The sequence below is a fragment of the Choloepus didactylus genome (assembly GCF_015220235.1).
Source record: "Choloepus didactylus isolate mChoDid1 chromosome 23 unlocalized genomic scaffold, mChoDid1.pri SUPER_23_unloc10, whole genome shotgun sequence".
NCBI classification, from domain to species: domain Eukaryota; kingdom Metazoa; phylum Chordata; class Mammalia; order Pilosa; family Megalonychidae; genus Choloepus; species Choloepus didactylus.
The window spans coordinates 250,287-274,463 of NW_023637591.1; the positions used below are offsets into that span (position 1 = coordinate 250,287).

Genomic DNA, 24,177 nt, shown 5'->3' on the forward strand with positions numbered 1-24,177 from the left:
GTATCCACATACACAAACAGGGTAATGGACTCAGTGGACCAATTCTCATTCTCACCCGGGGATGACAGATAATGGAGACTCAGGGCTAGTACCTTCTTGGGCTAGAAAAGGTCAATCCTGCCCTGTGTTTTCCCTGTTTTGGACAGGTACCTAGAAGATGGGGTCAAAGAGGCTGAGCTGAATTGCCTTCCATAGGGAATGGTGAATGTCACCTGCGTCCTGCCCCAGGAGGCTGCTCCCACGTGGAGCAAGCAACCTTCAATAGAAGGGTGGCTGCGTAAAATACAGGATGCCCTGTCCAATTTGAATTTCAGATAAACATTTTTTTAAAATAGAAGTTTGTTCCAAATATTTTGTGGGACATCTTACACTAAAGAAAAAATTATTTATCAGAAATTCAAATTGAACTGGGTGTTTTGTATTTTTACAGGCTAGATCTGGCAACCCTACATAGAGAATATGAGAGGTGAGGGCTTTAAATGCACTCTCACCCCCTAACAGCTGGCCATGGACCACCTGTTGCTGACCTCAATCTTCACTATACATTGCCTTTGGAGCGGATGAGGTAGGCAGACCCTCTTGTCTCCAGGAAGCTTCTGTAAAATACCCTTGTGTTTCTTGGGCTTCCTCTCACTACTCATCACCACCTCCATGTGAATATGGGTGAGAGATTGGTTGAGAAGGCACCTGGCATGGCTCAAGGTCTGGCCTTCTGGACAGGTGTTTCAGTGCAGAGGGTGGGTGGAGGCAGCAGTGACAGCCTGGGTGGCTGGGGCAATGCAGACTGTGAAGTTGGGGAGGCTGATCTAGGTGGGTGTCCACTCAGCCCACTGAGTCTGGGGGCAGTGGGGGGCTTTGGGCCAGGGAATGCAGCCCGAGAATGCCTTGGGTGCATCAAAAAGAGACAGACCTATCTTCCCTCCCCCCTTTTCCCTCACTTTCCATTCATCCATTTGTACTTTTCCTCTCCAGTCTTTTTTTCAATGTGCAATGAGTACCTGAAGAGTGGATCCCAGGGTTTAGGGAAGACTCTGTTTCAATTCAAGCTCAGTGTTCATTCCAAAAGTTTGTAGAGCCCATGGGGTGGGGTTGGATGGAGTGGGACTTGGAATTTCTTTTCACTATTTGAGCCCTAACTCCCTTACACAGTGAGCCTGGCTTTACAATGCTAAAAAATATAACTGGACATCTGTCCAGCCCTTCAAAGCTTATAAGCCAATCCCCCATATAATATTTCATTGAATTCTACTGATTTAGGAATTCTTCTTTAGAAGAAGGGGTTAAGTGACTTGCACAAGACCATCATCAACTTATGAGTGGCCTGGCCAGCTGATTTAAAATATTCAGGCCAATATCATTATTCTCCAGGGAGATGGGCAGAGGCTGCAAAGGGGTGTGAACTGTTGGAGAGGTGCAAATGGAGCCTGAAACCCAGGGTCAGGAGGGCTGGGCAGGAGAAGGCATCCCTATTTTCAGTTCCATGTAGAGTAAGCCTTGAGCTCTTGCACACCTGGCCAGCTCACAAGACCGTCTCGGGCAACAGAGGTCACGCAGAGTCTTCTAGGGAGAGAGACTGCTCAGCATGGGCCTCCTTGACTGACTTGGAGCAGCCCCCTGGCTCAGAAGGGCCAACACTGGGTCATCTGGAGAGCAGTTACTTGTTTGGGTTCTTTTGCACCCCTAGATGAAGCTGACAGTGGGATCCCAGGGTCCTGTCTGGATTTCCAGGGCAACAAAACTTTGGGGTCTCTCCTTCAGAGTGGGATTGTTGAGAGAACTCTTTCTAGAAGCAGACCTGGCCGGGGAGAGAGCAGAGCCATCCAGGGCTCTCTGTCTTACTCACAAAGCCTCCTTTGATTCTGTTTCTTTCAAGGAAGTACCAGGTTGGAAACCAGATTTTGGGGCTTGGAAAAGCACCTTGCAGTTAATATTTGGCAGGAGCTCTGCAGAGATAAGGGCTGAACCCAGAGTGGGGCCAAGCAGCAGGGTGTGGATGTGACTCAGGTTCCTGGGGGCTCCGACCCTCCCTGCTTGGTCACGTGCCCCTTGGTCGCTTCCTCTTTCCTCATAAATGGGCCTTAGGGAAATCCCCCCTGGGCACTTTAAAGAAGCTTCTGGGCTTTGTGCAGAAGCCAGCAGCTCCAGACAAAGGGTCAAGATGAGGCCCTGCCTCTCCTGCCTGATGGCCCTTCTGTTGCTCCTCAGCCCGGCTGCTGGAAATTTGGGGGGTTTGAAGCTTGTGACACCCAACTCTGACTCCAGCTTCTTCCTGGGCTCTGGCTTAGGCTTCAACTCCAGCTCCCACTCTGGCTCCAGCTCTGGCTCCCACTCTGGCTCCCAGGTGAGACTTTCTGGGGAGAGCCTGAAGGGACTACATGCATTCCCTTCCTCTCGCCTTTTGGGGCCATGAATGTAATTTCACGGATGGCCGTATCTGGACACTCTAAAGATTTATGATTTCTATTGATAACTGTTGTAGGTGCCATGGGAATGAATGAAAACCTGGGTGAAATAAATAAATAGTTAGGAAGAAAGACAATTCTGGGTTATCCACCTGGGGGCTTGTAGGAAAGAATCTGTGGTTTAAAGAGGATCCCAAACTTGGCTGCCCATTAGAATAGGTTGGGAGGCTTGCAAAAGTACAAATGCCAGGTCTCCACCCCCCACAGATTAAAAAACATCAGATACTTCTAAAAAGCTCCCCTGAGGTTATTCTAATATGCAATCCAGGGCAAGAACTGTTAGGGAAAGTCCTTCCAGTAGTAGCTCCTGGAAGGTCTGTCAAATTAATTGATTGGCTGCTCAGCAGGGACCCTGTGGGGGTCACACAGCCTTCCTAAGGCCAGGGGGACAAGCCCTTGTTTTTGTCTCCCATTCCCCTCATTGTGCTCACATTTAAGCATTCACCGCAGAGAGAGCCATCACCATTAGCTTCATTGTCTTTGAGTTTCAGGAGCAGAAATATCTCTAATGGGAGACACTGATCAAACTTATGGACCATTTTGATGTCAGCTGAGCATGCTGGGCTGATAAGCAGGATGGAAGCCAGGGAGTCCATGGCATTGAGACAGAGAAGTGCAATAGAAGTCAGGTGGAATGGCTGTCAGCAGGGCTCGTAATTATTTGCCTGCCTTTCAGGTGAACTTCAGGATGGAAAGTTGCTAGCTAGTGGTTCCTAGTTGCTTGTCTAGGGTCTGCTTGATGATATCCACTGGTTTTTGAGTTGACAGAGGTTTTCAGAGAATTCTAAGAATGGTCCAACCCATCTGGTGCAGCTAATTAACCTCCCTTTGTCAAAATGCAATAGAAGAATTTTTTTTTGCTAGACAGTTATTATAATAAGTTATTTCTTCAAAAGTCAATGATATGTTGGTCCTTCCTGTAAAAGTCTTGGCACCCTTCAGAGGGAAGGATGGAGCTGGTTCCCTGGGAAACCAACCTCTCTGACAGCTCCCAGTGTATCTTGTCCAGTCTTTATCTATTGCTGGCTTTCCCAGTCCTCCTTGGCCTGGAAGCCCCCCATCCCTTGTGTTCAACATAAACCTACTTGTTCTACCTCCTTACTTTTCAGTTCTTGCAGGTGTGGCGGTGTGATTGGAAAAGCAAATTGAGACAAATGTCAAGAATATACCTGGAATAAAGAATTTGGAGAGACATATGTATTTCTTTCTGCTCATCTTAAAGCTTAAATTAAAAAGCAACCCAGTTGCCAAAGACTTGAACTTGTCCAGAGGTCCCACATGGAATAGGTCTTGATTATAGAAGCATGATATTCCAGCTCATTCTGGCAGCATGGAGGCTGGCAGACATGAAATGCATGGAACATACAATCTCGTTTGCAGCCAGCTGACCTCCTGAAATTGGAGATGTGTGGCTGGAGTCCCTTCAAACTCTGAAAGCCACTGCTCTCTCCTTAGTAGTCTCACAAAGAGACCCTTCAGGCTGATGTCCTATGGGGTGAGATTTGGGCTGGCTGTCAGATGAGATCATTGAAAGGCAGAGCCAGTGGGCTGCCAAGAGTTACTCTGGAAGTCAATAGTAGTAAGAAAAAAATGTTAATTGTGGCAGGATCCCCTTGAGGAAGTTCAAAGGGCACAAGAAAAAAAAAACAGCATCATTCAAACCTGTCATTTAAAAATATGCAGTGGCATTGAAGTGTGAGCCTGCATATCTTAAAAAAAAAGTCATATATTTTAAAATGATTTTTCTGCAGGTGGCAACCTGCAAAACTCTCATTTACAATTTCTGCACCAAATTTTCAGGTGCACTCATTGTACTGGTTCTAACCATTGGCTGGTTTGTCGCTTCCCTTTCCATTTTGAAAGCTGTTAATGATACAATCTCCCAGGTCAAGTAAGGATATGGATTTGCATTTGTTGTGACATTTGCCCCATTTCCATTGGGAGGAATTGGGTTGGGGTTGGGGTAAAGGTAAGGGAGAGAAATGAGTAAGTAGAAGGAGAGGGAAAGTAACATTTACTGTGCACCTACTATGTGCTAGGAACTTGGCCCTTATTACTCCTGCAATCCTCAGGACAAGCCTGTGGAGTAGGTTATCTCTGTTTTACAGATGGCAATGCTGAGACTTCAGTGAGCTTTCATTCTTGTAGGTGAGAGAGTAGGAATTCAAACTTGGGACTCTCGTTGCTTCTTTATTTCCTTTCCTTACACAGAGGCAGTAACAGTTTCCTTTAAGACTCCTCAAGAACAGAGAATTTTCCTTTAGGTAAAGGCTGCTGACACAGTTGCCTAGTCCAGCAGCTTTGCCTGCAACTAAATGCAACACAGAGTCACCACCTGTGAAAACCTGGGTTTTTGCCCTTTTCTATGAGTCAATTCATTTATATATTGAACTCTGCTTGCTTCTAAGCATTATTTTGACAAGCCAATTTTTACCATGATGGTTGCCAAAACGAACATTTCCAGATTATTACTGATGTCAGACTTATTTTTATTTGCAGCCTTTTTCCAATTTCACTGGCTCCGTGGATGACCGTGGGACCTGCCAGTGCACCGTTGCCCTGCCGGACACCACCTTTCCCGTGGTGAGAGTGGAGCAGTTGGAATTCACAGCTCACACTCTCTCCCAGACGTTCAAGACAGAGCTCTCTAAGGTGAGCATTTTCTTCTTTTCTCTTCATTGTCTTTATGAAAACAAACTATGAAACAAGCAAGGAACTTTCTTTTTTTAAGAAAGAAATGCCTGGGATACACAATGCTTGTATCCCAGGCATTGTGTTTGGAGTTCTGCATAGGGAAAATGAGAAGGGGAAGAAAATGCAATTGAGTACCATGGATGATACTTACTTCAATATCCCACAATCCGTGTGGTTTAAAAGAAGCCTCAGACTCTGCCTGCAAACCCCAACCCTGCAGTTTTGATTTTGCTTTGTTGTTTCTTCATTCTTTTTGTCTTCTTCTGGTCTTTCCTCCAGTTTTGCTATTTTTTTCCCTCTCCCCTAGCCTCTTTAAATTCTATTCTCTCATCCTTCTTTTTTACCTTTCCTTCCTAGTTGTCTTAATTCCTCTTTCTTTTAGTTTCTTAATTCTCCCCGGTCCTCAAACCTTTTCCTGGCTCCTAATCATTTTTCCCTTTCCTTCTTAATTCTTTTCCTTTTTGACCCTTTTTGGTCTTCTCTTACTTTTGAATGGCACCTTCTCCTCTTCTTCCACCCTTCCCCAAATCATCTTCCTCTTTCCCTCCTCCTCTGCCTCCTTGTTTTCCTTTCTCTTTCTGTCTCTCTCTCTCTCTTTTTTTTGCTCTTTCTGATTTGCTCTCTTGCTTCTCTCTCTCTTTTCCTTGATTGTGTCAGCAGGAGCTTTGCATTAGTGGCATCCGGCATTAGAGCAAACCCAAAGTCTGCCCTGGGAAGTTGAATCAAGACTTGCCTTTATTGAGTGCTCATCCCTGGTGAAAGCCCTGCCTGAAACCCTCCTATTACTGCTTTCCTCCGGCCACAGAAAGCTAACTGATGGTGTGCCAGAGAAATGTAACTCAGCCTTCCAGTTTTGACCCCTTCCACCTTCTCAGCCAAGCTAAAAATCAATTAGAAAAGCTCTCATTTTCTGCCCAGGTGCAGTCCAGGCAAGGCTAAAATCACATTATGCATTATTTAATACAACTGCATGAATTTACAAGGAGCTGCAGCTTTATTGTAAGATTTGAAATATGGGCTCCTGAGAAATTTAAGCATAGACACCTCAACATTCACCAGAGATTCCCTTTAAGACAAAAAAATTATTGTGAGCCTGAGACCCTGCTTTCAACATGAATTGGTAGGTAAATATTCTAAGTTTAAATGAGGGTACAGGAAAGTGTGTTTGACTATTCTAGGACCAAAGCTTCTTAAGAAATAAAATGTCCTTGAATTAATCAGAAGAAAAGGCATAGCACTAAATTATAAATTCCATCCATTAATATTCATAGCCTTATTCCAGCATAATCAAGCACAGATAAGAACTTATGCATAAAAACATAACAAGTGGAGAATAATCCTAGGTAAAGATATTTTCAGTTAGAGTGATTTGCTTTGAAATAGCAGAAGCTACTGATTTGCATGTCTTCCTTGCTGGCAGGAGTGTGGAGGGCAGTATGAAACCCCATGCTGCTTCCAGGGAGCTTGTAGCTTGGCAGGTTTGTGAAACATTGAGTTTCAGTCCTGTGAGGGGGGAAGGTGGCATCTGCTTTGGTAATAATTGGCAGGAAAAAAAGGTGGTGTAGGGTAGGTGGGAAAACTTAGTTTTCAAAGTGTCAGTAGCTGGTCTGGAAAAATCTGAGATTGAGACCCAAGGAAGGAACTGACTTCCAGCTGATATTTGCAAAATAGATTAGGAGTGACAGTTGATGAAAGCAATATTACTAGTGAGATTTGTGGTTTTCCAAATATTACAAATTCTATTCTCAAGCAGCCCATTAAGGTAGATGGACTAGGTGCTCCCTTTCCCATTTTAGCTATGGAAAAACAGGTTTTTCTGAGGTAACTGAGGTAAGGGGACCCACCCAAGGTCACACTTCTGATGGTTAAGCCAGATCAAGAAGCAGAGTCTTCAGAATCATCTGCATTCTCTTCTCTCAGCCCTGCTGTTAGCATCATCCAGCACAGTCCCACACAGAGGGGCAGTATATCAGTAAAGCCTTCAAATCAAAGTTATTTTTCAGCTGAGGGCTTTGGAATTTCCAGGTGAGTAATTATGGCTGTCCCCAGTTTGCCTTGGAAATCGCCCTTTCTCTAAAGGCCCTGGGGGGAATGCTGTCTTGGGCAGGCAGGTAGGAGAGGATTTTGACTGCCTTACATTGATTCGCTCTCTGTCAGTACAAGAGAAGACAGTGTGCTACATTGCTCAGGAAGCTGAAAGCATTTTATGCTTTTCTGTTGTATATGATATGTCCTCTCCCAGCTGTACTTAGGAAGGGTATGACCCAAAAGGCCGCTAGGGATGTTCTCTTTCCCCAGAGGCTTATGGTCTTTGGGGCAATGTATTTAATAGGACACATTTGCTAATAGATCCTCAGGCATGAGAAAGTTGAGGCAGTGCAGGAGACATTTAGGCAGCCCATAAACAAACAACACTGATAGAGCAACTGTTATGTGCAGTGAAATATAATTAATGAAAGGGCAGATGGAGAAACATGGAGATCACTGGTTCTATATTAATTGCTGCAACTGGAGGGCATCCATTATGCCAGATGCTTAATTTGCTTTCTCTCTGGTCTTTACAATAGTCTTGCAAGTTTGGTATCATGAACCCCAGTTTACAGAAGGAAATGAAGGCTTAAAGGAATTAAGCAGTTTGCCTACTGGGTGCCCAGGTAGTCTAGCTCCAAAGCACTGTGTGCTTTCACCATGCAGGCACGTTGCTTCCCCAGTATTTTCACTTTCCTTGATGGTCACTTCCCAAAGGCTCAGGTAACCTCATGTATTTATTTAATTAATTAATTTATTTATTTATTTACATTATAGTAATGTTATATGCCATAAAATTTCCCCATTTAACCACTTTCAAGTATACAATTCAGTGGGATTAATTACATCCATAATGTGCTACCATCACCATCATCCATTAGCAAAACTTTGTTCAATACCTTGAACAGAAACTCTGTACCCATTAAGCATAACTTCCCATTTATTTTTAAAGATAGATCAAAAATAGCAGTAGATTGCAAAGTATATTTAATTATTTCAAGTAACTGGCCACAGTTGTGATCACAGGTTTTGAGGGATCAGCAGAAATACGAACCAGACTGTTTCTTTAGCTCCATCACCAGTTAGGCTATACTCTTATTTATTCAGAGACCACATTTATTGTAAGGAGCAGCAAAAACAAGAAACCACCAAGCAAACTTTGATTCTTAGAACACATCAATGGCATGGCAAGTGCATCACAAACAAAATAAAAGGGAAGCACTGGAAGTTAGGCCCATGGTTTGAAGGCAAGAGATTTCTAGATGTGTCTTCTAATGCTCAAACCTGTAGTGAGGAGGAGCTTCCAGGTGAGGATGCTGACACCAGGTTGTGTCCTCTCAGGGTTAGACCCATATTCTTGCTTCACCTCCCTGGGCAAGTTTGGCTCCCTCTGCTGAGACTGCACAACCCAGGGAGAGTTGGCACCTTCTCAAAATTGTCCACTCTGTCTCAATGCTCAGATTCATTCTGGTGATACATTTATATACTAGTAATTGGGTAAAATTAAAGTTCATGCTGTGAAGTCTTTCTTGCCAGTCTCAGATTCCCTCCTGCCTTTACACAACTCCATGGTTGAATCTGGTCTTCTAGAATTTCACTGAGCTTTCCTTTAAATGTCAGCTAGGAAGAACCTCAAGTCTTTTTCCCCAAACAGATCTTTAGATGCCCTTCACTTCATGGCTGATATGGGGCAGGCACACTGCACATTCCCACAGGCAGCAAATTACCGCTTATGCCTTGGTTGCCTGTGAGAATGTGGGAGAGCCACATTTTATGTAGCAGAGATGATGATTGAATCACTCATTTTTGTAGAACAGCTGTGATTTGCCACCAAAATATTCCAGGAGAGCTGAGGGTGTTTCATTTGTTCCAAGAGTTGGCAAGGCCAAATGCCAACAAGCATTATTAATTTCTCAAACTTCCATTTCTGCAAAGCACTGGCACTTTTTTTTTTTTGTTTGTTTGTTTGTTTGTTTTTTGTCATAGGCAAGGTTTTGTGGCTGATTTTTGTAGAAATTGAAACCAGGGCCCCTTAAAACTGTATTTGTACATCTGAGGAAGATGTGCTACATTTTATACCTACCAATTATCTATCTATCTATCTATCTATCTATTACCTATCTTCCCACCAAAATGTCACCAGCCTTATCAGCCTCAGAGTGATGGCACATCTGATGGCAGTGAGATCAGTTACCCCAGAAGATATACTTGCAGGTGCCAAGAGCTGCATTTTCAGTTTTCATTAAAATCGTCTTTGCCTGAAGCTCTTACCCTTTAGATCTGTGGCCTCTCAGTTGGCTCTAATTTGCACAGTGGGGTTAAGTGGAAGGGCTGAAATGACAGAAGTTAGGGTTGCCTTGGCATTACAGGGGTTAGATGCCAACATCTGGCTCAAAATTCATCCAGGCACTGGGCATCGGCTACTTGACATAAGTGCAGTTTGGGAAAAAGTGTCGCTTATGCTCTGATACTTAATAAGGTTGTAAAACCAGTAACTTTTAATGAGCAGACCCTTAAAAAAAAGCCACAGTATTTCTTTTCAAGATTAGATACAGAAAGAATCATTGTGTTTATTGAAATATCTCTTTGGAGACTCCAGTTATACCCTGAACTACCAATGGAATTTTTGGAAATATTTTAATGTAATGATCAGACTTCAAATATATGCAACAAATGTGTAATTTAAAGGTCTGATTGCAATAATCAGTTCTTGGCATAAATGCAGGTGCACTTAATGAAATGTGCACTTTACAGCTGTACGTACACTTACACATTGTGTTTAAAGTTGGGTCTTTATGCCACTTTGTAAAAGATGATGTCACAGCTCATGGTGTGTTGTGTCAAAGAAGGGATTTTACTTAGTACATCTCTCCCTCTTCTAGAAAATACATAGATTTGGAGCAGTGGTTCTACTTTTCCTCCCACCCCAGGGGTATTTAGCAAAGCCTGGAGACTTTTTTAGTTGTCACAACTTGCAAGGCATGGGGAGGTGTGCTACTGGCATCTAGAGGTCAAGGATGCCACTAACAGTCTACAAGGCAGAGGGCAGCCCCCCAAAGAAAGAATGATCTATCCCCAAATGACAGTAGTGCTGAGATTGAGAAGCCCTGATTTAGAGCATGTTTGTGGGGGAGGAGGGAGATGGGCAAGAAACTCTGACTCAAGGCAGCTTAGTTTGGGGAGCTAATGCTCTCAAACATTGCTGGTTTCAAAAGGCACTCATGAACGATGAAATAAGTAGCAAAATTATTTTCAAACCAGGAAGTGCAAACTCTCCCCTCCAGCCCCCAATTGTAGTAGCAAGTTCTTTTTAATTCTCATTTGGATAGATAAAAAAATCTAGTTAGATATATTTTTGATCCATTTCTTTACAATTAAAATCACTGGCAGGAATCAGTCCTTGAGAGCCCAAGCATGGTATTAGTTTGGGAATTGACATGGGCTTTTTGATTCCCCTTCAGGTGAGGGAGTATGTCCAACTAATCAGAGTATATGAAAAGAGATTCTTCAACCTCACTGCCCGAGTAGAGATCATGGAAAAGAATTCCTTTTCCTACACTGAACTAGACTTTGAGCTGATCAAGATAGAAGTGAAGGAGATGGAGAAACTAATCATACAGCTGAAGAAGGGTTTTGTTGGGAGCTCAGAAGTTGTTGACCAGCTGGAAGTAGAGGTAAGCAGTGAACTCACTTATCAGTATGCCGATAGTAAATTCTCTTAAGTGACTGAGCGAGTGTTGGGACTGAAATATGAATCTCTCTCTTCCAATTTCTAATTCTGTTCTCAATCATGACCACATGGCATATCCCGTGTTCTGCTTTGGATGGGTGCCTGTCTGCAAAAGATGCTAAACATGTTGAGAACATATTGACTGATGAGTATTGTCTAGTAGTCAGAATCCTGCCCCAGAAGCAAATGGCCTTTCAAAATCTCTAGAAAGGAGATGACATATCTGCATAATCATCCACGGTCAAGCCATGATCAGGTACCTTCTCTGCACTGGCTTTACCCTCATGGGATTAGAAATCCCCAATTTACCTGATTGTGGAATTGACAGGTCTATTTAAACTCCTGAATAATTATTTAATCCTCTATTCTTCTTGGAATCATTCTCCAAAAACTTGCAACCCTATTTAAATGTTTTTTTTTTTTGTTTTTTTTTTTTGTTTTGGCAAGCATGTTTTGGTGAAGCCATTTACAACCTATGAATAAAGACCATTGCTTGAACATTATGGGTGAGGAATTTACACGAATGAGAATTTACTAGCACAGTCATGACATTGGCTGTAATTGAAAATTCTTGTTACATAGCTTAGAATTTAAGTTTTCTGTGGCTCTCAACATTCATTAGAAACTTAATTAAAATACAGCATGAGTAATATGAGTTTACTGGGGAAGGTTATTAGAAATGAAAGTTAATGGACATTTGTGGATGCTTGCAACAGGCCTGTGCTCTGTTATTAAAGCTGTTACAATCTTTGCCATTTTCTTCTTGTCATACACATCTGTCTGAGATCTGACAGGCATTCATGCTAAGCCATAATATATATACTTCCAAATGAAACCATTTGGAACCATCTCTGGTGTATTCTTCGGAGATGTTTCACTAAATGACAAATTCAGCCCCAGAATGTTTATGAAAGAAATTGTGCAGCAATATAAAGTTGCTCCAAATTTTTATTTCCTTAGATAAGGAATATGACTCTCCTGGTAGAGAAGCTTGAGACCCTAGACAAAAACAATGTCCTGGCTATTCGACGAGAAATCCTGGCACTGAAGAATAGACTAAAGGAATGTGAGGCATCTAAAAGTGAAAATGCTCCCGTGATCCTGCCTCCTGCTCCAGGTGAGCATGCTGTATTTTTGCCCCTTGAGCCAGGCCCTGTAAGGTGTGGGGTGAGGGGAGGGACTTGGGATTGCCAGGGTGAAGGAAGGGTGGGAGTTTTGCAGTTCTGAGTTTACTCTTAGATGTTTTAAATCTGCTCACCTAGCAGATAGTTCCAGGTATGATCACATTCTGGGGTCCACAGAGGAAAAGAGCAAACAATGAGTTGATTTAAAACAAAATTCTCAAATTACATGTATTCCCTTTGCAACTAATCACAGGAAGTGCATCTCTATGGTGATATGGGAGCTACCAGTGGAATATTTGTGTAAGACCTACTCTCCTGTGGATTGTAAGGGCTGAAGGGCTCATTTGTCTGATGAGCTGAGTTTATTCCTTGCATCCTCCTTCCTTCCATCTCACTTTGCCTGCCACCCTCCCTCCCCTACCTCTTTATTTTTCCTTTACTCTTTCCTTAAATGCATATTGAACAACAGCTATGGTCTGTGTCCTGGGGTTCAGTGGGGATTAAAGGGATGGCCCCCTAAATCTGGTCACTTGTGGGGGTGTCTGGTTGTTCCTCTTGCCCTGGACATCAGGGACTGTGTCTCTGCTCTCTGATGAATCACCTCAGGTTAAGTACAACACAAAGCAGGGTGCTCTGTAAATATACCCTTGAATGGAGGTGGCGTACATAGGGGTCAAGAGCATGACTTTGGAATCCCAAAGACCTGAGCTCCCCAACTAAATGATCATGGGCAGAGTTCTTAATCTCCTCATCTGTAAAATGGGAGGATAAGAGTGCCTGCCTTGCAGGGTTCTTGTGAGGAATCACAAGACAAAGATTTGGAATGCTCCAACCTCTATGGTCGGCACTCATGCACTGGCAATTATTATTATTATTAATGATGAGTAGTGAGGTGACAACCTTGCAGTGAAAAAAAAGTGGTGCTAGCTCCCTGCACTTGGAAGGACAGCTTTCCAAGTGGTTCTTGGCAGCCTCTTGCCATAGCCTTCTGCTCTGTACTTCTGAGACATCATCCTGTCACCAGGAAGCTCTCTCTGCACCTCAGCCTGCACGGGGCTGTGTCTTTCCATCCCATTGCACTGCCCTGGTTATTTTTATTAATCCCTATTGCTCACAACCTGTTTCCTTTTGGAGCGTGGGTTTCTGGATCCTTGTCAATGTAGCTGGTTTCTTTGAGGCTTTAATTAGATGCTGCTATTTAATTAAATTATAAGCCTCTTGGTGTCATTCAGGGGACTCTTTCCCTTCCCTCTGCTTCTGAGAATCTGCCACCCTATGACATATAGAGGCTGTGTTCTCTCCTCTGTAATAAACTAAGGCTAAATTTGGGCTGGGAGCAGGAGTGCAAATGTGAGTTGGAAATGAGAGTCGGTTCCACTGTGCCACAGAGGGTTCAGAGCAGTGACAAAGACAACCCAAAATGAGAACCCCAGATAATACCTGAGCAAGTGTTTCTTTCCTTACCACAGCAAATCTTCCCCATGGAATAGTTTTTTCTGGCACAGATTTCTATGCACTGAGGAAGGAGCTTGCAGGACTGTCTCACTCAGCCCCTTCAGGTCACAGGGGAGGGGGCTTGGAGGGCAGGGGCACTGCCTTTCCAAGGTCATGCAGGTAGCTGGTGACCAAGCAGGGGCTGGTATGCAAGATCCTTCTTGGCTTTCTCAGGACTTAAAGCATCAGGCATCAGCCTCCCAAGGGGAAAATTCCCCACTTGGTGTCTAGGGAGAAAAACAAGTGAGTCTACTGGGTCATTTTTTTTTTTTTTTCATTTTTAAATGCAATTTCATTGAGAGATATTCACAAACCACACAATCCATCCAAAGTATACAACCAGCGTCTCACCTGGGTCATTTCTGTTAGATTTTCCTTTTCTTTTGAACTTTCCCCTAGGTCCTCACCCTGAGACTTTTGTGAACCATCCCAGCCCAGCAGTGTTGTTTAAGCAAATTGGACCCAGATTTCCTCCCACTTTCCCACAACCTTGGGTGTACTTGAATCCCCACCAAGCCACTTGGCCCCACTCCAGCTTTGTTCATATGTTTATATTAAACTGACTTTTTGTCATTTTTAAAATCAATTTTCTTTCACTTGTTCCTTTTCTGTTTGGATTGGTTGGTAATGCAGAACTGGAAAATCCCCAGGCACCAGAAAGTTGTGAGCCTGTGGAGACTTTAATTAAAGTTACTCACTATTATGGGACTTAAAATCTGGCCTGTCTGCTTTTTTTCTCACTGCAGAGTTGTACAGAACAAAAAAGACTGTATGCAAGTCTCAGCTATAAAGTAATTCTGTGCTCTCTCAGCCCCTCCCTTGCAGCTGCAGTTTGCTCACCCTGTAGTCAGCTTGAATGTAGGACCAGGACATGTATTTAGGGCTCAACAAAATGTGCTTTCTATTTTGTTTTTGCTCCAGGTGACATCTTTTTTCTGCTTCATTTCATAGAACTTTCTAATTGAAAATAATTAGCCTTCTACTCATTAGCTTTTTTCCTTTAAAACAACTCTGTTTTTCCCCTGAACCTGCATGACTGTGTATAGGCAAAATGTGATTGGAATGCTCAAGGGACAATGACCATTTTGCTTGGGGATTCTAAACATCTGCATTGGCACATAGTAAGTGATCAGGAAATGGTTGGTGACTGGATGGGGGATAAAAGGCACAGGGTGACCCACTCAAATATCAAGTCTAGAGAGAAAGAGTGTGAGTCCATATATCTAATAATTCAGATTCAATTTCATCTCAGTCATTTTATGGTTATGATCATTTAAATGATCTAATTCTCACAAGTCAATAGTATTCTCCTCTTGGCTCAAATAAATTTCAGTGACCTACCCAGGTGAGAGTGTATATTGGCATATTCAAGATTAAGTTTCCTCTTTAGATACATGATTTTTGGCTTTCTTTTTTTAATGCTACTCACCATATTTTTAAAAAGCCAAGTTAGCCTATTTTAAAGTCCCATGATGGTAGCTTGCCAGGTATTTTCAGAATACTATGGCAACCAAATGTACACTTGTGTAGAGGGTTCCTTGCATTATGCTCTGTGGAGTGAACACCAGGCTGTGTGAAAAATTCAGATACCTGACAGGGTGGAGGACTGGTGTTTATAAATAAGGGTAAGCTGGATTTAGGAGATTTGTTTAGCCTTTCATTCCTTTATTCCACAAGCATAACTTGGTACTACTGTGTGGCTGGCCCTGTTCTGGGTATTGGAGTTACCAGGGTGGGTAAAGAAACTTTGAAGAAACTTCCAGCAGGGGAGATAGTCATACAAACCTCCAATTGTAACATGGTGTGACTATAATGATGATAGTGACTGTTTTTGGGGTTTTGTTTATATGCCTTCTCTCTATTCTTCATAAGAGCACTGCACATAGTTATTTTTTTTAGCATGAGGAAACTGAGGCTCAGAGAGGTTAAGTAACTTACTCAAGGACACACAGCTAGTAATTAAAGGAGCCAGGATTTGAATTGGAATCTGTCTGACCTCACTGCTGGTAATATTTTCACCATACCAGGCTGTCTTCCATACATGCTCTAATTAAGGGATGCACATGTGATTCCTGGAGTGACAAGAAATGTCCAACAACACACCAACCTTGTTAGCACAAAATTATCTTTGCTTCCTTGCTTGTGAAGCAGCTAAAAGGGTACTTTTGCTCCTGATGGTTCTATGCTGGAATCTCTTCCACCAGAAAATGCAAAATGATTCATTGGTCTTTCCCAGTTCTTGGATCATGGCTGGGCCATGGGACACCATCCAAGTGTCTAGGAAAGGTTGGGATGGGAACTGGCTAAAGATGGGAATGTACCATCTCTGAGACTTGACTTGAAGGAACAGGCTGAGAAGAGGTGCAAGATAAGGCATGAGATGGGGTGGGAGTGATGGGGGCCCTGGCTGTGCTAGCCAAGAAGTGGGCACTGGGCTGGCTGTCAGTTTCAGTATCATTTCCAAGAGGGTTTTCTGCCAAGAGCCAGGGAAGCCACCATGGCCTTTTCATTGGACTGTCACTGCTGTGGCCACATCTGTAGACTTGGCAACAATGCTTCATTTTCTTCCGTGTTCCTACTTCCTTTTGAACATAGCCAGGACCCTAAAAATATACCAAAGGGGATATAGGTTAAAGGGGAAATAACAAAAAGGACCAGAAAGTGTTTAGGCATGGTTGGGAGATGAGGAAAAGAGGTTAAATTTCATTCAATTTTAATATTTATACCAGGTCCAATTTTAATTTCTTTGTCAACTTGTGAAATGAGGAGCTATTATTATTTTTATTAGTAGTACTACTGGTAATTTTTAAAGAGGAGTTTTCTTTGATTCCTTCATAACCAAGGATTTCCACATCTGGTGACAGAATAGCTTATTACCTACAATCTCATAATAATGTCTGAATAAGTTATATATATCCTAAATTTTCATTAAATATTTAGCTGCTATTGATTTGAGATTTTCCTATCCAGGAAGGCAAGATTCAATTAAACAAACAATTCCTAAGTCTTCCAGCCTGAAAGAAAAATAGTTAGTTTTTTTTCATTTCCTCCAAGTGAAATGCAGTTCAATAAATAAATTCTTGGGAAGATATTTTAACTAGAAAACCCAGTTTGTAGCATATGCAAATGTGAAATGTTTTTTGTTACCATTAAACTGAACACACTGCTAACTTTATTTTAATAATTCATGCATTGTTTCATAAACAAAAGCAAACAAGCATTCATGTGAGAGATCACTTTTAGGAGAAGAAATAATAATTTATAATTTTATTTATTATTTCTTTAGTGGAGAGCAGTCTCTTGGCTGAAAACACATTGCTTGTTTTTTTAATTTATGAAATGGTGCATGCATTATTAAAATAAGCCTGTGACCATGTTCTATTTAATGATATGCAAAATTATTTGAGTTTAGGTACAGAGTGGTTTCACTTCCCTACCTGTGGTATGGTTGGCTGGCTTTTCCACCAACTGCAGATTTATGGGAGCATTTAAGGAGCACATATTGAATTCTGGGACCAAAACACATCAGTAGATTGAAAAAATAAAAGCAGGATTTCTAGTAGTGTCTTCACTTCTGAGCTTTTTTGAGGGAAAAGGGTACAGAGAGGGGGCATTTAGGAGGGAGAAGACTAGATGTTTCCATGGTGATCAGAAACAGACACTCAGAGACAAAATCTTTGCTTTCCTTTACTCCCAACAGTGCTAATCTCAGGCATTGCTTTTGGCTCCAGCTCACCTCTTGAGCTCTCCATGGTTCCCTGATTCCCTCCAAGCACATAGAGCCAGATCCATCGATTCTGGTTCTGCTCCTTCCTTCCCTCATCTGTTCTGCTCCAAGCAGAAGGAAGAGAGAAAATTGACCTCAAATGTACTTGTTGGATTTTCTTTGTTATCCAACAAGCTATCACATCAGTTTTTTTTTTCCTTTTTTTTTTTGAGGATGTTTATTAAGATCCAAGAAATGTGTATTCCACACTTTGGGTAGTTATAAAAATAATGGAGGAATGTTATTTTGTGTGGCTCATAAATGATTTGGGTTGGCAGGCACTTTGAAGAGAAGGCCATTTGCCCAGCCTGAGTCATTTGTCCAAGTGTTACACAGGAGGTAGATTCAGTGGACCAGTGGCAATGAGATGATAGACTGGGAAAGATGAAATACTTGCCTGCCATTCTATGGCACAGTAGAATATGGATTACAAACAGCAAGACCCACCTTATCACTGCAGCAGTGAACTAAGCAATGGCCATGCACTGGGCATAGAGAAGGCAACATTGCTCTAAGGCTGAAATCCCACCACTGTAGGACCATTTCTTGGGGACCTGGAAGGCATTCACATCCTTAAAGTACTACATTTAAGACTTCCTCTTGTGGGAGTAGCTTGGAGCAAGATTGATGAGTTAGGACTTAGAGTCCCAGGGAAGGGCGGGGGTGGGAGAGCTGGGGTGGGGGTGGAGGGTGGTGTGGGGGTTGGAGACTTGACCTGGAAAATTCCCCTTCATCTCAATTTCCCCTTGGGGCTGGCCCTGGGATAGTACCTCTTGGCTTTATGGAATAGGGTAGGATTCTGGTATGCTCTTGCTTTATTGATTTCTCTAAAAGAAAAAAATGAAATAAGATCAAATATATTTGTAAAATGCTTTCTGATAGAAAAAATATATAAAATTCAGCAAGTCTTCCTTTCCTCTTTCTGAGCCCTCAAACCTTTTGAATATGATTCTCGGCATCTTCTTTATCCCCGTTTTCCAGATTGGAAGTCCGGGCATGAAAACAGCAGATAGTTCTCTTTAGAAACCACAGTGGGTTTGCATGGAGGCTGAAACCAAGAGGCAGTCTTGGCTCTTTTCCATTGGGACCACGTTGTCATTGAACCTTGACAGGAAAACTATGGATATTCCTTTGGCTCTTAGAGCCTTAAAGTGTGTGACTCTTGTCATTCATTTTCTTTAAAAATGTCTGTCATCTTTTCTTTTCTATAGGGAACTGTAGCCATGGAGGTGTGGCAAACATCAGCAAGCCATTTGTGGTTCAGCTCAACTGGAGAGGGTTTGAGTATAAGTATGGTGCCTGGGGTCGGGATTATTCTCCTGAGAATCCAGATAAAGTACTGTATTGGGTGGCGCCTTTGAACACAGATGGGAGATACTTGGAATATTACAGACTCTACAATTCGCTGGATGATTTGCAGCTGTACACAAATTACCGACAGTATCGGGTAATCTACGGCCAAGGCAGTGGCACAGCAGTGTACAAAAACAACATGTATATCAACTTCTACAACTCCCAGAACATCGCCAAAGTTGACTTGACTACCAACACGGTGGCCGTGAGACGCGCTCTCCCGGGTGCTGTCTATAATAACCGTTTTTCCTATGCTAATGTTGGGTGGCAAGACATGGACTTTGCTGTGGATGAGAATGGGCTGTGGGTGGTTTATGCAACTGAAGCCAGTACAGGGAACATGGTGATCAGTAAACTCAATGACACTACACTTGAGGTGATAAACACTTGGCAGACCAGGCAGTACAAGCCATCTGTTTCTAATTCCTTCATGGTATGTGGGGTTCTGTATGCCACCCGCACACTAAACACCAGAACAGAAGAGATTTTTTACTACTTTGACACCAACACTGGGAAAGAGGGCCACCTAAGCATTACAATGCCTAAGATGCAGGAGCGAGTGCAGAGCATCAACTATCACCCTTTCGACCAGAAACTTTTTGTCTATAATGATGGCTACCTTCTGTATTATGATCTTACCTTCCTGCAGAAACCCCAGTAAACTATTGAGGTGTCAGAGTGAGAGAGAATGCTTGTTGACAAATGATCTTCTCCACTGAACTTAGTTATTGGCAGGGGGACCCAGAAGTGTGTTTATTTAGTAGTAATATTTGGGAGCATGGTTGCACTACACTAGAGTTTTAGGATATTTGAGAAGGGTAGATGAGTTCTCTTGGAAGTCAGATATGTTCTGAGATGCATTTTTCCAACTGAAATAAGTCCCTTCCAGGGTGGGATTGTCAGAGATGTAGAGGCATTATGGATCAAATAGAGCCTACAGTGAGGTGACATCTGGAAATTAAGGAATTGAAGAGAACTCAGTAAGGCTTTTTGGGATTGTTTGTTCAAGAGAGAGGGCTCAGTGATGAGTCTTTTCCCTGAAGCCCTGCTAATTCTTCCATGCCTGAAAGGAACCTGGGGCTTAATTAGGCAGATTAGTATCTGAAGCTCCTTATGTGACCAGATATATTCAGCTTTGTTTTTCTCACTAGCACCTGGAACCACATTTTGTACATAGCAGATATGTAACTTTGGCATGCTTCTGGCCTACCTGTAAGATGCTCTGATTTTTCTGGAGAAAAGCCCTTTTATACATTAAATTGTACATTGCAAATCAGTCCCAGATGGATCTGCAGGTGAGGCACTTGATCTTTCTTTTCCCCATTGTCCATCTAATAAGAGTCAGTAGAACCCTCCTACCTCATAACTTCATTACAAAGTTGGCATGGAAAATTAGAACCAGACTTACCAAACTATTCCCTCCATCACCTCCTTATTCCCTGCTTTTCCCCCAATTAATGAGTTTTCAATGGAGCAGATATGAGATAAACAAAACTAATCTTCTTTTGTCTCATCATGAACTTTTATTTACATGACTCTAAGAAAAACAAATGGCAGTGATAAAATGGCATCATATCTGATTATATAGTAAAGCCATTGGAATGGATGGGAGACTTGTATTAAGTCATATCAGTTATTTCATGGGAATTTTTTTAAAGGTGTGATTGTTTTCTTCCTTTAAGCCTGGAAGTTATAAGAAAATGCAAAATTTACCTTTTTTTTGCCCTTAGGAAGAGATGTACAAAGCTATTGAGAATGTCAGTCCTATAGTTGAAAACCTTGCAGGTGTTTGGGCTTCTGTGATTTTGGTTGGCTTCACCATCTGTCTCTATGTGCCACTGATGTTCATGAGTTCTGGTCTATAGTATGGGTTCCTTAAATGCTATATCTCCTCTCCTTTCAATAAAATGATTAAAATGCTTTGTAAAAAAGTGTTGTCTTTCATTTTATCTACTTAAAACAAAAAACAAAAAACCAAGCCACTCTTAACAGGGCAGTTTTTAGCCTTGCTGTGATGTAGAGAGAATGGTGACCTCCCAGATACCAAGACCCTGGGGAGTACCCATGGCACAGCAGATAACATCAACAGTGTAAAGGAGACAAAGTCAGGGCTGGCTCTTTAATTTTCATTTCCCTTTAAAATCCATTCTTTCTGGCAGCTTTGTTGTACAGCATTGCCCTACTTTCTTTTGGGAAATGACCTTGTATACTTATTAATTTGCATGACTGATCTGATTATTTCCAATGTTAGATTCTATTTGTGTGACTTATGTTCCTTTTCCAATTGAGCTGTTTGCATGGGTCAGAAGCCTCTGGATCTTCCCCAGACAGGAGGTCTTGGAGACTAACTGGCCTTAATAGAGATAGTACCTTTACCAAAAAAGGATGTGGAGGAGGACAGGTGACTTATAGCTGGAAGGACAGATCAACTAAACCAGGGTAGTTAGTCTTACTGAAATACTCATTTTTAATTCATGCCAAGCTTTTTGAGGCATGTTGTGGCAACAATATTTAGCAAAATTATTCTCTTATCATTTCAGGGTTGAGCCTCAAGACAGGTAAGGCCTTCAGAGTTCAAGAAGATGTGAAGATAAAGACATGTATGTTGAGTGAGATATAGGTTAAAAATGATGATGTTAGATTTAATCTGGCTCTAGGCAAATTTCCAGATGAATGTTTCTACTAAGAACCCAGTATGACCCCTGAGGATTCAGGAAAGAAGGCAGGAAGCCAAGGTAACCCAGGCAATCAGCTTCTTATTTGAACTGCTACAGAAGCTTTTTGCCTAAAAATTCAACTTCACAACCTCCTTCCCACTGGACATGGTGTATCAGTGGCTGCCTGCAGGATAGCTCCCTGCTGGGAAGGTTGAACAACTGAGGGATTTAAGTGGTGGGCTTACTGCAATGCAGTTATGCAGTGGAAATTTTAGGTCAAGCTTCATCAGTTCCCTTTGAAAAATCAATATATACACACATATTAATATATATATACACACACATATATACATATATCTCTAAATCAGCCTTATTAAGGTATGCTTTACATACAATAAACTTTTGCCAGCTTAAAATTTGTACAAGTCAGTGAATTTTGACAAACATATACAGTTGTGTATCTACCACCCTAATTAGATATAGAACATGTCCATTGCCCCCCCAAAATTCCTCCATTTCCCTTTGTAGCCATCCCCTTCCTTAACCCTGGGAAATCACTCATCTGTTTTCTATTCCTACTGTTTTGTCTTTTCTGGAATATCATAAAAAGGGGATCATATAATATGTAGCCTTTTGAATCTGGCTTCTTCAGCGTTACTCTTGAGAAAGAGGATGAGTGGCTCAAATTACCCTCTTAAGATAACTGGGCATTACATGCATTTTAAATTATTTTCCTCTGGGGTAGGATAGGGGATTGAAGACAGCTGGAGTGACCTACTGTCCTTAGCAATATTCTCCAGTGGCCTGGAATTGTCATGCGCAGGGTCAAGTTCTGGGCATCAACCAGGCCTACCTTGAGGAGCTTCCAAAACATGAAAGTTCTCTTGTCACCAACACCAGCCTTATTCAAAAATGCTGTCTAATCTCTATGCCTGTACCTCCAGCATCTTTCTGCAGGGTGAGCCCAAAACTAATTGATGGGTAGTGATTAAAAGAGCAGGATTCAGAGTCAAGCAAAACCAGATGGGACTCTTGGTTCTACTGCTTATAAGTGGTGTGGCCTTGGGTAGTTTTCTTAACTTTTCTGAGACTCAGTGTCTTTTTCTGTAAAATGGGATAAAATGAAACTTGGTCAAATTCAATGATATGAAGAATATGAAGTGGCTAGGATAGCCTTTGGCACATGAGTTATTATCCCTGTGCCTCATTTTGAATAATAGATTCAGAGGAGTCATTGGGTTGACAAGATGTAAAGCTAATTGGAATTGTAGTGTATATTTTCTCTCCTATAATACTCATTGCAACTAGTGATTCTTTGAAGCAGGTGCCCTTTTGGCATGAAACATTTCCAAAGGCTTGAACATCCTGTCTTTCTCTTGAACTCCAAGATTGATCATCAGCTCTGATGTTTTCTGTGTTCAGACTCGAAAAGATAGGCCGACATGAGCAGCAAAAACTGAGGCTGTTTCCCCTTTCTTTTGAGCCACTGAAAAGCAAATAGATGCACATGCTTTTCTACCTGCTTTGCTGTGGTCAACAAAGGCAGCTGTCTTCTCTGAAGAGGGATAGGTAATTATTTGTGCTCCACTTTTGCTAAAATATATTTATCTTTTTGGGTTTGTTTACATCACTGGCCTTAAGAGTGTTTTTCTTCTCTTCTTGATTTCTGAACCACTGGAAGAGAAAGCCTGACAATGGTGGGGCTAAAGGTGACTGGCTCCTGAACTGCCTTCAGGATGATCTAGGAAAGTTCCAGATGTAAGCCCTTGGACATCACAGATAGATGTCATGCCGTGTAGCTTCCAGAATATGCTCCAGAATGCCCTGAAACAAAAGGGTGGATTGTAACACATCAGAAAATAAAAGGCAGGTATATTTCTAAAACATGCTTCCAGCCAGTGGGACAGAGAAGTTGGCCTGGCTCATCGGTGAGAGATGCTATTTGAATTGGCAGTTGAGCTGCCTGACTCCACAGCTGTAGCTCAGGTTTTGTCACTTATCTCTGAAATCTGCATCTGCATATTCAGTGGGTACAGCTCTGAAAATCAAGGTCCTTTGTGGAGAAAGATGGCTTTCAATCTATCCAGAAGGGGAACTTTTCTTGGGTGCCACCCCTGGACATCTTAAAGCCAAAAGTTCCACTGTGAAGATGGTCTCTTTGAGCTCAACCCCTCTGAGGATGATTAAAGGAAAGACCAATATTGCATTTGGGTAATTCTGATATGGATACATGGAGTGGCAGAAGATGAGGATGAAACAATGGGTTTATATGCCATCAAAGGGATCTGCTTCTGGAGCCTCCACTTAGGAAATTCATAATGACTCCAAGTTTCTCATATCTCTTCTCTTTTTAACTGGATTCTGTTAGCTCATGTGTTATTTTGGATGTGGCTAACAGTGTTGTATTTTTTTTTATTAAATTCAGTTTTATTGAGATACATTCACATACCATACAATCATCTGTGGTGGACAATCAGCTCTTCACAATTCCATCATATAGTTATGCCTTCATCACCTCAATCTATTTTTTTTAAATTCAGCTTTATTGAGATATATTCACATGCCATACAATCCATGGTGTACAATCAACTGTTCACAATACCATCATATACTTGTGCATTCATCACCCCAATCTATTTTTGAACATTTTCCTTATACCAGAAAGAATCAGAATAAGAATAAAAAATAAAACTAAAAAAGAACACCCAAATCATCCCCTCCCATCCTACCCTGTTTTTCATTTAGTTTTTGTCCCCATTTGTCTCCTCATCCATCCATACACTGGATAAAGGGAGTGCAATCCACAAGGTTTTCACAATTAGACTGTCATCCCTTGTAAGCTACATTGTTATACAATCATCTTCAAGAG

The 24,177-nt window shown here is 41.9% G+C and overlaps 1 protein-coding gene across 1 annotated transcript; it reads left to right on the forward strand.

Annotated features, from left to right (window-relative positions):
- The first annotated feature begins 767 nt into the window (after positions 1-767).
- Positions 768-20,530, forward strand: LOC119524954 (olfactomedin-4-like). Its single transcript, XM_037823689.1, has 5 exons — positions 768-2,341; positions 4,962-5,114; positions 10,646-10,858; positions 11,875-12,031; positions 18,510-20,530. The coding sequence occupies exons 1-5, from the start codon at positions 2,072-2,074 to the stop codon at positions 19,310-19,312; spliced, it is 1,596 nt and encodes a 531-aa protein (XP_037679617.1). The 5' UTR covers positions 768-2,071; the 3' UTR covers positions 19,313-20,530.
- Positions 20,531-24,177: the final 3,647 nt, after the last annotated feature.

Excerpts from the sequence above, each read along its gene's own strand:
- LOC119524954 (XM_037823689.1), top strand. The coding sequence starts at position 2,072 with ATGGGCCTTAGGGAAATCCCCCCTGGGCACTTTAAAGAAGCTTCTGGG. Across the intron at positions 2,342-4,961 it reads GCTCCCACTCTGGCTCCCAG|CCTTTTTCCAATTTCACTGG; the intron begins GTGAGACTTTCT and ends TTTTATTTGCAG. Across the intron at positions 10,859-11,874 it reads TTGACCAGCTGGAAGTAGAG|ATAAGGAATATGACTCTCCT; the intron begins GTAAGCAGTGAA and ends TTATTTCCTTAG.